Source organism: Panthera tigris, chromosome D1, assembly GCF_018350195.1.
Source record: "Panthera tigris isolate Pti1 chromosome D1, P.tigris_Pti1_mat1.1, whole genome shotgun sequence".
NCBI classification, from domain to species: Eukaryota; Metazoa; Chordata; class Mammalia; order Carnivora; family Felidae; genus Panthera; species Panthera tigris.
This window is the reverse complement of record NC_056669.1, coordinates 33,601,141-33,617,368: the sequence shown is the minus strand read 5'-3', so window position 1 is coordinate 33,617,368 and position 16,228 is coordinate 33,601,141. Positions and strand designations below refer to the sequence as shown.

The window sequence follows — 16,228 nt, the reverse complement described above, 5'->3', positions numbered from 1 at the left end:
CGCTTAGGATTCTCTCTCTCCATCTCTCTCCTTCTCCTTCTCCTCCTCCTCCCCTGCTCATGCTCGCTCTCTCTCTCTCAAAATAAAATAAACATTAAAAAAATATCAAACATACTTAATTTCCTAAAAATGGAAAACTTTTTTTTTAATAAAAGGAAAGCTTTTAACATACTTCTCATAGTGAATATTCAACTCTTTGTTAAACTTTTCAAATTTTCTCTATCGAGACTATTGTTTTAAAGCTAGAGAGCTTATTGTTTTGTTCAGGAAAAAATATACAGTTGATTTCTTTAGACTTTACTTTTATAAATTATTTTTCCCAGTTATTGATGCACATGAGTTGAGTTTTCAGATTATGGTGGAGAGAGATGCATATATTTCTCTAAATCACAGTGTCAAGAACAGGAGAAGAAAATACGTCTTAAAATTCAGTAATCAATGGAAACCAATTACAGTGTGAAGCATCCCCTTGATCAAATTTTTCTTGGTGTGTGGAAAGGGAAACAAAATCTATTGGTCTCTCTGATTTTCAGAATATATGTAATAGTCAAGAAAAACATCTAATAATAAACACTTCTAGTTCTTTTCAATCTCCTTAGATAAATACTACTCATAATGGTACATTTATTTGAAGATAACACAAATTATTTATTTCCTTTTGCCAAGAGATTCATCAATCCCTTTATTTACATAACAATTATTCATCTTGAGAAACTATGATTCAGAGAAATATGTACTTTTGAAGAGAGAAAACAATATGTTGTCTATCTAGGCTTGTGAAATTGTTGCTTATCAGATAGGACTCCATTTTGGAATTGAAAACACGGCATCTGTATAACATTTTCAAAGATTATAACTTTTAATTTATTTGACTACAGTAGTAAAGAGGAACATATGAATGTGCAATATATATTCCCTAACATACTTCTAGATTTTTAAATCATTCGTAATATTAACATTCGCATTGTATAGAAGAAAATTGACCCAGAGAGGGTTTGTGATTGCCTCAATGTTTCAATAGAGCCAGGGCTGGAGCTGGGATTTACATCACTTATCTACAAATCACAAGTTGATATTCAATATGTCCCAAAAAGATGAGTACATAGCACAAAGTCTATAGGCACAATGTGAACTATTTAGTCTTTTCCTTTCATTCCATCTCATATTTGTCATTATCATTATTGTTATTATCATTATTATTTACTGGTGTTGCGTTGTTGTTGTTGTTGTTTATTTGGGCTTTTATTTCCTTACCAGGTCACTTACACAGCACAATACTTACATATTTATATTCAAATTGCTAAAGACAGTTAAAAAAGATATTTACAAATGAAACATCTTCAAAGATTATTTATCACTAGGCTTAGAGTTGAAACATGTACAATGAAATTTTTGTAAGTTTTCCATTTTTTTTGGATGTTGTTGGCTCTCTAGTCTGCAAAACACTTAAAGAAACAGTACTTGAAATTACATTCCACTTAGGGAAAAGCACCTTAACTCTTTGCAAGTAATTGGAATAAACAAGAAAATCAATGGTAATGCAAGCTGGTGCAGCCACTCTGGAAAACAGTATGGAGGTTCCTCAAAAAACTAAAAATAGTGCAAAAATACACTATTGGGCATTTATCCAAGGGATACAGGTGTGCTGTTTTGAAGGGACACATGCACTCCCATGTTTATAGCAGTGCTATCAACTATAGCCAAAGTATGGAAAGAGCCCAAATGTTCATCGATGGATGAATGGATAAAAAAGAAGTGGTGTGTATATATATACATATATATATATATATGTATATATATACACGTATATATATATATATACGTATACGTATATATATATATGTATATGTATATATATGTATATACATATATATACATATACACACACACACACACACACACATATATATATATACACACACAATGGAGTATTACTTGGCAATCACAAAGAATGAAATCTTGTCATTTGCAACATGTGGATGGAACTGAAGGGTATTATGCTAAGTGAAATTAGTCAGAGAAAGACAAAAATCATATGACTTCACTCATATGAAGACTTTAAGAGACAAAACAGATAATCATAAGGGAAGGGAAACAAAAATAATATAAAAACCGGGAGGGAGGGGGACAAAACAGTAGAGACTCATAAATATGGAGAACAAACGGAGGGTTACGGGAGGGGTTGTGAGAGGAGGGATGGGCTAAACGGGTAAGGGGCACTAAGGAATCTACTCCTGAAATCGTTGTTTCACCATATGCTAACTAATTTGGATGTAAATTTTAAAAAATAATAAATCAAGTTATAAAAAAAGATGATTTATCATAAATAAAAAAATAAAATTTATATTTGAATTGTCAAAAAAAAAAAAAAAAAACAACCATGAAGACATAGAAGGAAAATAATGTTGTCTCAGCTGGAAGACCTTTGTTTATCAGGAATTAGGGTAATTTGGGGTCATCTTCTAATGGCATGTAATTTTAATAGGGCAGCCTACTATCCCAGAAAAGGTATGGAGAAAGAGATGAAGACATATCCAGTGTCTCCAGGGAGAAAAAATAAATAAATAAGTGAAATAAAATAATAAAATAAAATAAAAATAAAGGAACTACCTTGAATAAAGAGATAGACCTAATATTTTGATATTTAACTAAGTGTCTTATAGGACTGCTTCTCTTTCCTTTAACATCAAACCCTACCCAACAAAACAAATTACAAGCTACACCACATATGACTTGAAATAATAAAACTTGAAATTAAAATATGGATATGGATATTAATCCATGACAGACAGTCAATGATTGATATAGTACATGTGGTTATGCCTGAACTGTTGTGACTGAAGTTCCTCAATAGAGTGATGTCAAGCAAATAGCTGTTAAACACCTAAGGTCAGAAAATTCCTATTTTTGCCATTCTGCCAACAGCATTCTATAGGAACTTGAGCCAGTTACCTGACCTCTTTGACTCTTAACTCTCTCATCAAAAAAAAAAAAAAAAAAAAAAAAAAAAAAAAAAAAAAAAGATAAATTATATACACTAACATGGACTTCAGCTCTAACATAATTGTCCCATGAAATGTAGGACAAAACTTAATTGCTGAATGTAATCAATTGTCAAAGAACAAGAAAGGTGAAGAGCTTTCTCATCTGTCCTTATATCTTCACTATAAGAGTAAAATTAGAAAGAGTTATACCTTATAGTGCAGCTCAAATTAGATAATGTAATTTGAAGCTTCTTATTCAAACCTTTCAATTTTATATTTCATATATAGTTGAGAAAAGAGGTAGAAGAGGAAATAGTGTTGAGAAAGAGAAGTGCTTAAACATTCATTTTGATAAAATAAGACTAACCGCTCAATTCACTTGCTATATACAAATCAGGCTCTTGGTTCAGTGAACACTGGACTAGAAAGCAATCAAAGGAATCAGCGTATTGGAGTAATACATTACATCAATGGTAATTCTCTTCTGTTCCCTCAGAGTATGGATTAGAAAAATGAGACCCCCAAGTCACTGACCTATCAGATATGGAACAGTCTAAGTCATTAGCAAAGCTATGTTCAGAAGCCAATCTTTTTGGTGCAAATATCAGTGATATTTGTCTATGATTACTTTGCAAAACACTAACAAAGAAAAAGCAAAGATTATCTTCTTGTCCTCAGTGAATTTGAATACTTTCCATCTAAAGTGGGCCACATTCTTTCTTCAAGACCCATATCAAATTAATAATTGATAGATAGATGATTGATGATAGATGATAGATAGATAATAAATACATAAAAGTTTTCTTGCCAAAGGTAACCTTTTCTGTCTTTGTACATCCAGTACATTTTGCCTTTATATCTTATATCACTTTTCTTACTCTTTCTAGTTTTCACCTCTCCTGTCCTTTCTCATCTCACACACATACACAAAGAGGGATTACACATAGCACTATCTATACATGCACATGGACCTAGATGTGCACACATGCCCATAAAAACAAACATCCCCAAACACACACAAGCTGCTCAGAGAAACATCTGTACTAAATTATAACTATCTCCTCTATACTGCTTTATATACAGGATCTCCTAAAATTTGGGGGAGGAAATTAGCTCCTCGGTTGCTCAAGAGCACTAGCACAGGAATTCACCAGTCCTCAGCTAGGTCTTTGTTTAGGTGAAAGTCATATCCAATCTCACAGCTTCAACTGCCAGTTCTAAATGATGACATTAAATGTCTGTCACTTGTCCAGAACTCATTCCGAGCTTCATTCCCTCATTGCGTTGTCTACTCAGATTCTTCTGAATATCTTACAGGTATCAAACTCAGTACTCCTAAACTGAGTGTCATCAGCTTTTCCACTGTAGCTGTGTTCTTCTTCCTTTCATTCACATCACCATCCAGCCCCGAAGCTGAAAGCCTTAGTGTCATTATTGAAGAGGTCCACACCCTTGTCTCCAGCAACCACCCTCAATGTGTGCCAAGCTCACTTATTTGTTGTTGTTGTTGTTGTTGTTGTTGTTGTTGTTTTTGTCTAGTGCCTCTTCTCTCTCACTCTCTCTCTCTCTCTACCACTGTAATTCAAGTTTGGACCTTTATTCTTTCTATCTTGCATTATTGAAATAATTTTATTGATGTACTGGTTTCTGCTCTAATTTCAGTATATACATCTCAGCAGAATACCACTCCTCTATTCAAAACCCAAGTGGTCCAAATTATTTACAGATTAAAGTCTGAATGTGTTACTCTGGTCATCAAAGCCCTCTACTTTTTGTACTCCATTTATATTTCCAAATTTGCCCAGTATCATTTCTCTTCATATACCAAACGTTCCAGAAAAGCTGATATTCCTACTTCTGGTAGTTTCCCACCTTTTTGTCTTTATTCTTAGAGTTTCATTTGCTTTCTGTCCTATCTTTTCCCTACTTATTCAAATCCTAACTATTCTTATATATATAGTGCTTCAAATGTACATAATAGTTTAAGGATATCTTGTTCATAGCACTCATCACTTCCTATCTTGAATTACAATAATTTTATATATATTGCTCTTCTTCTATACTTGAGTCATTGTCTAAGAATACACTTGCTGAGTGCTGGAGAGCATAGCCCATGGCTGATTTATCTTAATAATCCCCACAATGCCTAGCAAAATGCTTGCATATGATAAATATTCAATAAATATATGTTAGTGGTTAGCATAGCTGTCCTCCAGTAAATATATGTTGACTTAATGAATAAGCATTCATTTTTATGACAATGATAAAGAAAGTTTTTACTTATTTAGAAAAAAAACACAATCATTTATCATGGGAAATGTTCATATTTATTTCCCCTGGAATATAATCAGTAACTAAACTAGCAGTGTTGATTAACATTTCTAATAATTATTACTTGAAATGGTATTGAATATACATGCAACTTCAGACTGAGTCCAAGTGTACTTCTTACTTCAATGCATTAAAAATTTAGCAGTCATCAAACAGACATTAACAACCAAACCACGGTGCTTTTCAATGTAACATCTCCAGAATTGGAAGGAAATTGTGACATTAATTTTATGCTTAAAGAATGCTCTCTATTTGCCAGGTGTGATGGGAGAATATGAGCCGAAAATTGAGGTCCATTTTCCTTTCACGGTTACAGCTGCTAAGGGAACAACTGTTAAGATGGAATGCTTTGCACTTGGCAAGTAAGTACACATTCTTCCATAATTAGATACAATTATTTATTAAAGTGTGATATATCTTATTTTTGGATCACTTATTTCGCTAGATTTAATTTTCCCAGAAGCTCCTTGGTAGCTATTCATAAAAAAGAAAAGAAAAAAAAAAAAACCAGGAAGATGCTAATTGATGAAGTAACCAATTATAATTATCTTTCTAGTGATTTCTATGAATAGTAATGTATATAGTCTTGCTATTTTAACATAAAGCAAACTTCTCTAAGTAAAAGAAGAGCTTTACATCTCTTTGCCTATATGTCTTAAATTTTCAATGTCATTCTTAAATATCATTCAACAATGATATAAATAAAACATGGATAAAAAGATAAGGTGTTATCTGCTTTTTGTGCATATGATATAGACTCTGATAAGATATAATGAGACAACAGTATAAAAATCATAAAGATAGTAGTTACAGTGAGCCAATTGATTAGTACTTTCTGAAAGAATGATAACATGATAGCACCAGCTGTCAATATGTACAATATGCAATCATTCCCCAAATGAGAAAGATGATATATATCACACTATAATGACTGCTAGACTTAATGATTCTATTTCTGAGGGCTTAAATCCTATAATATATATAATCACTTGTCAATGATGTTTATAATATGACTATTGAGCATAGAGGCAGGAGTAAGATTTTGATTATATTTGATTAGAGTATTATGATTTATTTTAAACAGAGTGTTGTTTTGTATTTTTAAGGTGATAAGACCTCAGGGTCCTTTCTAGACTCTGTAATTATAATTTACATAAATGCATCTCTATCAGAGTTACTAATCATTTAACTTCAGTTGTGGTGAGCTAGCTCCCACAACATAGCTATAAAGCACTTGGAGATAAAACATGCTATATAAATGTGCTTAAAGTAGGTTTAGCTTATGGGTGAGAAAAAATATTAGTAAATTTGAAAAATTCATATTTATAGTAAATTTATATACAAAAATCCATAGTAAGAAGAGGTTTAAGGAATGAACATAGTGAACATCATGCTTTTTTAAAATTTAAAACTGATTGAAATAACATACACATGTGCAATTCTATTTAAATCTGAGTAGAAGCATGATCATAATAGACTGAAAACAAAATAAATTGTTATATACTCCATTTGTAAGCAAAATATGCTTGTAAGTAGAAATATATTTCAAGAACTAAAATTCATCTAGGGGGTATTTGGGCTGATATCTGAGGAAGCTTTCCAAACCTAAAGATACTGGTTAAATGGACATGATTAAATCAACCTTAAAATTATTGTTTTTCACTATTTGCCATACTGAGGTGTCAAGTATGCCTGAAAATGTCCTGAGTAATCAGCTGGATTCTGATAAATACAAAAATAATATGTTTTGACTTAATGCCAAAGGTTTTAGTATATCCTGCAGTTAAATAATTCTCTTTTTTTCCTGCAGTTAAGTAATTCCTAAATGCCAGAATTTGCATTAAAACTACAAACAAAAGAAGGTCATATTGTAAAACAAATTACAGAAATGGATTTATAGAGGAAAAAAAAAATAATTTGGGATATTTCCCCCGGCAGGATTATTTAATAAGTTAGATGTGTTTGCTTTTGGAATTCTTAAAATATGTTTAGTAAATTGATCCTTAAAATCCCTTTCATTCTAAGTGGAATCCAACAGTCAAATTATGTTATTTTAATACTTTATTTTCTTCATCTTTTCCACTCCTTTGTTACTCCTTCTCCCCATTTTCCCCAACATAAGTAAACAAAAGGGAAGATAAAGACACACAGCCTATCAAGAAAGTCTGTTGCTCACTTGATATCCTTTTTATGAAGTGTCATAATTATGAAAAAAGCATGTATGAAGAGTTTACCTCTACCTAAAGATTAACCTACCACTGATGAAAGTAAACAAAATTTAAAAATAACATCTTTACATGTGTTAATTATTTTAAAACACTTTTTTTAATGTTTTTTTTTTTCTATTTTGAGAGACAAAGAAAAAGAGAGAGGATGAGCAGCAGGGGGGCGGGGGGAGAGGGAACAGAGGATCCAAAGTGGGGCTCCATGCTGACAGTAGAGAGTTCGATTCGTGGCTCAAACCCACAAACCTTGAGATCATGACCTGAGCCACCCAGGTGCTAATCTTTTTAGAGTACACAATCATGTGGAATAGATCCTTATTGCATCCCAACATAATCATAGAAATTTCAAATTAATACCGGAGCATCTGCTTAGTTCCCACAGCCCACTTGAGCTGTTTCCCACCTTAACAAGGACATGATTCTCTGGTGGATCTTTGCCTGCCCAAGAACTTTATTATATACCACTATATACTGATCAGGACCTTGCCACTCAAGCTGATATCCCCTTTAAGTCTGTCCACATAGTGTTTTAACCAAATGTTCCTCATGGTGTATTATAACCAAATTCTGGCATAGAGGATACCAAGCTCTTTGCTATCTCATGGCCTTTACACTTGCTTTCCCTCTATAGGGAACACTCTTCCCTGTTCTTTCCATGCTAGCTCCCACTTATCCTTTGGCCTCAACTTAAATATAACCCTCTAAAGAGAAAAGCTGTTACTACTTTATGTAACTCACACTCATTATTCTTTATCTAAATATTTGGGGTATTATTAATCATAACCCTTAATACAATTTTATATTATTTACATATCAGTTTCTCTGATTATTTCCCCACTGGATCAGGCATAAATCCAAGTGGAAACAGGATACAACTCATATGGTTCAAAAGAGTTTACTAAAGGCACACGTTCAATATCCATGAGCAAGGTTAAGGTAACCAAAAAAAAAAAAAAAAAAAAAAAAAAAAACTGAGGCATTTGTAGACTAGTGATACCAAGAAGTCATTCCCACCCCTAAGCCAGAATGAAAAAGGAGGAGGAGATAATAATGTCACCAAAACCAGAAAGAGCTGGATATATGGAGTGGGCTGTGGCCCCCAAGGCAACTATAGACACTGAAGAAATACATTAAAAGAACATGGCTAAGGAAAGGGTCAGGAAATTCATTTCCTTATTTCTTTTTCTTCATGCCTCCCCATCTCTGGTGGCTCGCATGGCTAAAGGCAACCAGAAGCCTACCTGCAAGCCCAGAGGAGCTGTTGGCAGTACACAAAGCAAAGGAGGAAGTCTGGGGGAAGAGGAAGATGACAGATAAGGGAGGCAAATGGAATAAGTTTTAAACTCCATGAGAGCAGGAATCATGACTACATTCTTTACTTATTCCTAGTGCCTACCACAGTGCTTGACACATAACAGCACTCAGGAAATATTTGTTGCAGGAATGAATAAACTCAGAAAGATTCTGTCTACTTAATACAATTCAAGTCTTTATTAGTAACACATAATAAATAAACAATAAATAGCCTTTTATGCATAAAATCTTTTGATTAACTCCTAATCTCCCAAACAAATCCACCTACATTCATACCTCTACTTCTTGCCCTCTCATCTTTTCTCATTTATGTCTACATTTACACTTATATTTTAGTCCTCACTTTTTCCTGCTTATTCTTACCTCACTCCACCAGTATCTCTCTTAGACCTACAATTTCTCCTTCTCATTTTATTTTATTTTTAAGGCATGTTATCATGTCCAAATTATACTTACTATTTTAAAAAAATGATCCCAAAATCTTTCCTTTACCTATTGATTCTTAGGAAAAGTTTGGTTGTTTCCTTTGAGGGATAAAATGAGGTTAAAAATGAGGAAGATTTATCAAAGAAGCCAATCTAGAAAGGCTATTTATTGCATGATTCCAACTATATTACATTCTGGAAAAGGCAAAACTATGGATGCAGTAAAAATATCAATATTGCCAGGGCTAGGGGAAAAGAGAAATGACTAGATGAAGCACCGAGAACTTTTACAGTAATAAAGCTATTCTGTGTGATACTATAATGTTGGAGACACGTCATTCTGTATTTGTCAAAACCTATAGAATAAACCAAGAGTGAACCCTAAATTACATTATCATCTTTTCATGATAATAATTTGTCAATATAGCTTCATCAATTGTAATACTTGTACCACTTTGATGAAGTGTTTGATAATATGGGAGGGGGGCTGTTGGGTATATGGGACAGGAAGTATATTGTAACTGTACTTTCTGCTTAATTATGCTATCTGTGAACCTAAAACTGCACTTAAAAAGTAAAGTCTATTTTTAAAAAATAATTAAAAAATAAATCAGAAAATAAATAAATACCAGTGTGAAGGACATAGTGAAATACATATGTCAGAGAGAGTGATATTTGATGCAATAATGGCATGAAGGACAAACAAGGAGATCAAAAGTACAAAATTTTGTTGTTCCCACTTTTACCTTCTCCCACCCTTACTGGAGCAACTCAGACTTCCTACCAGAAATCACCATTTATATCATGTCATTCATTAAATCCACTACTTTCCTAGATACTCCTCTCTCAAGGAAAAATAATTAATTCATTAACGCAAAGGAGCCAAAAAGCAAGAAGTGTGCTTGTATAGCTCATCTGGTAAATGCAAATGGGCTAACGTACCTTGAAAGGACCTAGAGCTGAGTACAAGTCTGGAGGTTTTAAGAAATAACTATGTTCCAGGTACTGTACTAATTTCTAAGGATTTCCATCACCCTTATTCTCATTCTATCATCATACATTTAGCTGGACTTAGCTGGACTATTTTCAGTTCAGTCTGTCATTACATAAGCAACAGTATACACTTTGACTGAGGTGTCCTCCCACAGTCAATTTTTATCTTTAGAGTTACATTGCCCATCGGTTTTGTTCCAGTTTAAACTGAGACTTAAATACAATAAAGATAGATTCCATCTCTTGAATTTTCTCTGACCCATGATATCATTCATGAATATCATAAGCCATACTGGAAATTTCTTTGATTGTTAACAACTTTGAAAACATGTCAGAATACTGATCCATTGCTCACAAACTACGTTTTTATTCATCTTAAAAAGTAAGTACATCTACTTCTATATAATCTGTTTCTAAAGGTATTCAGTTCTTATAATTTAGAAGATGTAAATTAATGCAGCCATAGTTTCACAGATCATTTAAAAATATATAAGCTGATATTTTTCTTTATTCTTAAAGAAAAACAGTAGAAGAAAAAATATTTTAGGTTATAGAATTTCACTATCTCATAGCATCACACCAGTTCACCAATCTGCCTAATTTGAAGTTAAATACAAAGTCAATACAAGAGCAAAAAGCTGCAAGTTGTCTTCTAAATAAATCTCTATTTAAATATGAATTTAGGAAAAATCAAATGGTTTCTCTGTAGGCTACTGCAGCAGAATGCAACATGGCAACGAGTTATACTTGTAGAAATCTTTCTACAAATAGAATTATACAATACTGAGTACAGAAAATATGGGTGAAGTGACTATGACACATTCTGTTTAGTACTGGTCAATTCTGCAAAGGTAGAATTTCCCACCCCCCCCCAAAAAATGGGAAATGCTTAAAAAGCATCCATAGGGGAACAAAGGTATGCAAAGGCCTGAGAAATACAGAAAAGTGAAGAAAAAAAAAAAGAATGGGGATTAATTACTTTGGAAATAAAAAGGCTGTTGCAGACATACGGAATGCTATTATCAAGAGATTGCTCATACACTGTTCTCCAGTTTCATCGAGGTGAGAGGGCTTGAAATTCCAACAGTTTGGGACTAAACTAGCAGAATCAGACTGGGTCTAATGTAGAAGTTTGTGACAAAAAAAAAAAAGTTGTTACAGGGAAAAATGGATTATCAGCAGAGGCAGTAGAAACTCTACCCACACTGATGGAAGAATATAATATCCATTTGTCTCCCAATAATCTAGACGGAATTTTTCCTGAAAAGAAAGAAATGGTCTGGGTCAGGATTGGAAATGAAAATTTTAAAATAAACATTCTTTTTTGCTGGCCACTCATCTACCTACTCACGCTGAATATTAAGAGTCTAGAGCCGGGCAGGCTTAATTAGCTGCTTTTGTTAACTACATTATTGCATAATATTTTAAAGTAGCTTATGCAGGAAGTAGAAATGGAGAGTGTTGCCTTTTCTTACTCAGCATTCAGCTCAGAGACGTTAGTTAGGGGAGAAGGGGTGTCTTTGGTATCTATCAGGTCTGCTTTAAACACTGAACACAATACTCCTGAAAGGAAATGAGAGATAAGAGATCAAAGGACAATGCAAGTAAGAAATCCCGTAGGTCCCTAGTTCATACTTCATTTCAATGGTCCTCTCCAAATGTAATTGGAAGTTGGTGATATTTTCAACTGATCGTGCTCAGTTTTTAAGTCTCATCTATATAACTTGTTAACAAGACAACACAGAGTAAAATGGGAACTTTAAAGTATGGTGCATTAGTAACTGCAGAAAGCAGCTATCATCTCTAGGGTTGTGGGGAAAAACAAGAAGAGCTGGAATTACTTAAAGCTGAAAGCTCAGAGGTTCCCATCTTGTTTTTATCATCAGCCCTCATATCACAAAACAGAGTAAGAAGGGTGGACTGACACAAGTTCCACTTTACATTTTCAAACTTATCTCTACCTCTCAATCAACCACACCTCTTCCTATACCTCATCCATACATACTTTTCCACTTCTGTGGTCTTGTAACTCACTTCTGCCAGTCTAAAATATCCTGCCCTCACAATTCTATTTGGTCTTTGAAACAGGTCAAATGCAGCTTCTCTGCTGAATCCTGCCTACTTTACTTGAAATCCAATCTCTTACCATTGGAACTGTATCACCATCCATATTTTACTGTTTAGAGTGCCTTATGGGGTCAGTTGTGTATATCTGTCTTCCTTACTGTGCTAAAGTTTTGTATCCCTAGAGTATTTTTACATGCAGTTGCTGCTGGCCTTATTTATTGAATTTAATTCAGGTATGAGAAATGTGGCCAATCTTTCATAACAGGAAGTATGTTACTGCCTTGGTTTGGTCAGACAGAAGTCTCCAGATGCCTTTCATGTGTCTTGGCCCTGAAAATTCTGACCATATTACATTAGCTACAGTTTTCTGACAGATTTCATTTCATCATGTGACCTTTTGCAGACCCCAAAAAGATCACTAGATATGTCACATAGCTACCAACAAGAAAGAAGTAAAATTTGGTCATTGATGCTTAAATGACCCCATGCACAAGGGCAAACTTGGGGTTATTCTGTAATAAAAAAGCCATATGCCATAAAGCAACATCAGTTTATCTGCTATGACAATTCTACAAGCTAATAGTGTTACAGGGAGATCTTTTCTTTCTTTCTTTCTTTTTTTTTTTTAACTTTACATGTTTCTTATCTTGCTTTTGCAGCCATTAACACACAATCAGATCAGCTGTGCTTAAAAGGCCTTGAACCAGTTACTGTAATAATTATGTGGATGACCTTTCCAGGATCATCTGAAACCTGGCAGTGAGGTGGGAGGGAAGAACACATTCAATTTCCTGCCTTTCTTAGTTCCTGATTATCTCTCTTTCAGATAGCATTTACAAACCATCTTTTGTTACTCCATCAAATGTCTATTAAGAAACCAGAAGGTTAAGTATTTTTTTCTCTTTTTATATGTTTATTGCAAATACGAAAGTGCCAGTTATCAATTCATAAAGTCATTTTTGCTATAGTTTATGTTTTACTTTTCTTAGTCCTTAGCCAATTTGTCTCAAATGGCTGCTCTTGTGTCCCGTTGTAACTGTGAGAATGACAAATATTCCCCTGAGACTTCCCATGGTCGACAACTGGCAAATGTTCCTGAAGGAGCCTACTCTTTAGTTACAGATTGATAATTTATTAATATTGCTTATTTGGAACTGCCGGTCACTAGGGGCTATAGGAATTTAAAAAAATTAGAGTTGATAGTATTCGTCTATCAAACCAAATTCAAATTACTTAATCATTAGATTGACAGAAGATCTAGGGATGGGAGTTAGTCATTGTGTCTAGGAATTAATAAATGTTTACCTATCATAGGACAGTGGTAAATTATGGAGTGAAGAAAATTACCTTTCTGAGCTATTGGTTGCTTCTTTATTATTGAGACCAAGGATGCATCCTCATTTCAGGTGGTACCCAAAGGAGTTATGTGCTGAAACAATCTTAAATATCATACAGCCCAATATCAATTTGTAGATGAGAAACTGAGACTTCACAGGAAAGAGATAGACCAACACTTGTGGACTTGCTGGCCAGGCTAATAGTTTATGCTTCTTCACTTGGTGCTCTTTATATTTTCAACATCTTTCAATAGTGCCAACTATGTGTTTTGGTTATTTATGTATTTTGCATTCAAAAATGTCAACTATTTCTAAGCAAACAGAGCCAGTAATTTGCATAATTATTCATTTTTGGAGTCACTGTTAGCTGGCATCATATTTCTAGCTTTTCTAGGGAAACCGTAGACCTAGTTAATTTGCCTCAGCAGAAAAACCACATATTTGTACAAAGCCTCACAGCTAGCAAGCTATAGAAGGCAGAACCAGGTTCTAAAACTAAATGCCGTTCTCAATTTAACATACTGATTTTCAGTCACTGAGGGTAATTACCACTTTACTGTAGCAAATATTTTTCTGAATGCACTTACGTATCTCAATGATCAAGAATTGGGAATATTAGTATGAAGGACAAGCCGCCAAGGGTATAAAGAAGAAGATTATCCCAAAATTACATATTTTTACTTGGTTTAGTGAAGGGTCATCTAACAGCTTTATTTTGAGTGAATGTTCCTGGAGTTTTCATAGAATAACCTTTTCTACTGGATGTTGACTGTGAGATGAAAAACTGGTAAGCTATTAATATTCATAAAGAGATTATAAAGAATCAATATATCCATCAAAGGTTTCCAACTCCTTTGGAAACTATGCCCCAAAAAACTCACCAGATACGTAATATTGATATCTGAGTGAGCGTTTAGTGGAGCAAAAGTAAAAGAAATCTTAACCAAAAAGTTGTCCAAAATCTCAGCATACTTAAAACTGACCTCTACCTCCTACTGGATGGTTTCCATATCTCCCTTCAATTCTAACCACATCTCTGACATGTTTGCTCAATGGATTAAAAACAGCAGTAAATTTAGGAAAATTCTTTATTCTCCTGACTTCAGTTTCCTTATTTTGAATTCTTCCAGTGTATATTTCTATATGTTTTATGTAATTGATTACCCCAAATTCCCATTGAATGTTCTAGAAATTTAAATTTTGTGCCCAATGATTATCTCTTCTAATAGTAATTTTAATACCCATAATACCACTTTTAAAGTGGATGTATGTCAGAGCAAAAGTGCTATAGTCTCTTTATTTGAGATATTCTGGCTGATATGTTTGATGGGAATACTTACTTTTTAAAGCTGTCATAGTACATTTCTAAAAAGTGGTAAGGGTCTTACCGATTCATTGTACTATGAACTAAGCCTATCTAGTGTAAGTTTTTTCTTGCCTTATTGGTATTGTTTGACCAAAGGCAGCATCAAAATTTGTCCAGTGGATAAAGATTAATTTAGAATTTTAAGATGTTTTCATATGCAATACTCAGAATGATTTGATGCTAAGTTGGAAATTTAGATACAAGCATTGGTAATATGCATAACATTAGTATTATGTTTTTACATTTTGCACTTTTCATTTCAATATCTGTCAATATCATGATCATGTAAGATTTGCTCATATGATATTCCTTCCTTGATACTTCCCTGTCCCTAACTTTATTATCCAAGTGTCTCCCATCAAGCATCATCATTGTCTTCCCTCAAACCTTCTGTCCCAATCTCTCAGCCACTTAAAAATCCCTCAGTTCCATTTCTTCCTTCCTATTCTATATGCCAAAACCATAAAGTCCATTATTATTAAGACAATTTGGCTCTCTTATTTCTGCTACGAAGTAGATTAGAGACAGCCTTCAAAAAATTCACCATACTGATGTTCTACCAGTTTGGGGAATTACTCCAAGTGCTGCTTTATATCAAGCTCTGCAATGGGCACTTTATCATTTCTGTTTTTACAGGTCGCAGGGATTTACTCCTGGTTTTCACATAACTTCCTATCCCATTAAGCCTAATACTTCTTTTGGACTTTTAATTTGGTTGTTGATTCCAACTTCGACTCTTAATTTTCCCACTTGAGGTTTTTCAGTCCCTTGTTCCACAGCCTGTAGGTCCAGACTGGGTTCCTAGAACTCCAATTCACATACAGCTATCATACCCAGACCTCATCTGCCTACATAAGTAGTTTTCACTGACACTGGAGGTAACCCCTGAGGTAGTTACTCAAAGCATAGAGTCTTAAATTTTATTTCACTCTTTCTTCCTTTTCAACATCATCTGTGTAATCACTGTGTCTTAAATTCATGCTCACTTAGTTGGGACAAAGCGAACATTCATTTACTGAATTAAATCATTATCATCATAATAGTTATGTGTATATGCTCACAAGGAAGCAGAAATAAAATAACATATTAAGGAATTCTAAGTCTGAGACCACATATGCCCAGGCATATAGATTATAAAGCCAGAAGTTGAGAGTCCCTATTAGGCTGCACGCAGAGGATGGTTTCA

The 16,228-nt window shown here is 33.9% G+C and overlaps 1 protein-coding gene across 1 annotated transcript in view; it reads left to right on the top strand.

The window, feature by feature from the left end:
* The window catches only part of CNTN5 (contactin 5), a 534,453-nt gene that overhangs the window by 176,407 nt on the left and 341,818 nt on the right, over nt 1–16,228 (top strand). The window contains exon 7 of the mRNA XM_042959596.1: nt 5,575–5,677. Within this exon, the coding sequence (XP_042815530.1) occupies nt 5,575–5,677 (103 nt within the window). The remainder of the gene's footprint in view (nt 1–5,574; nt 5,678–16,228) is intronic.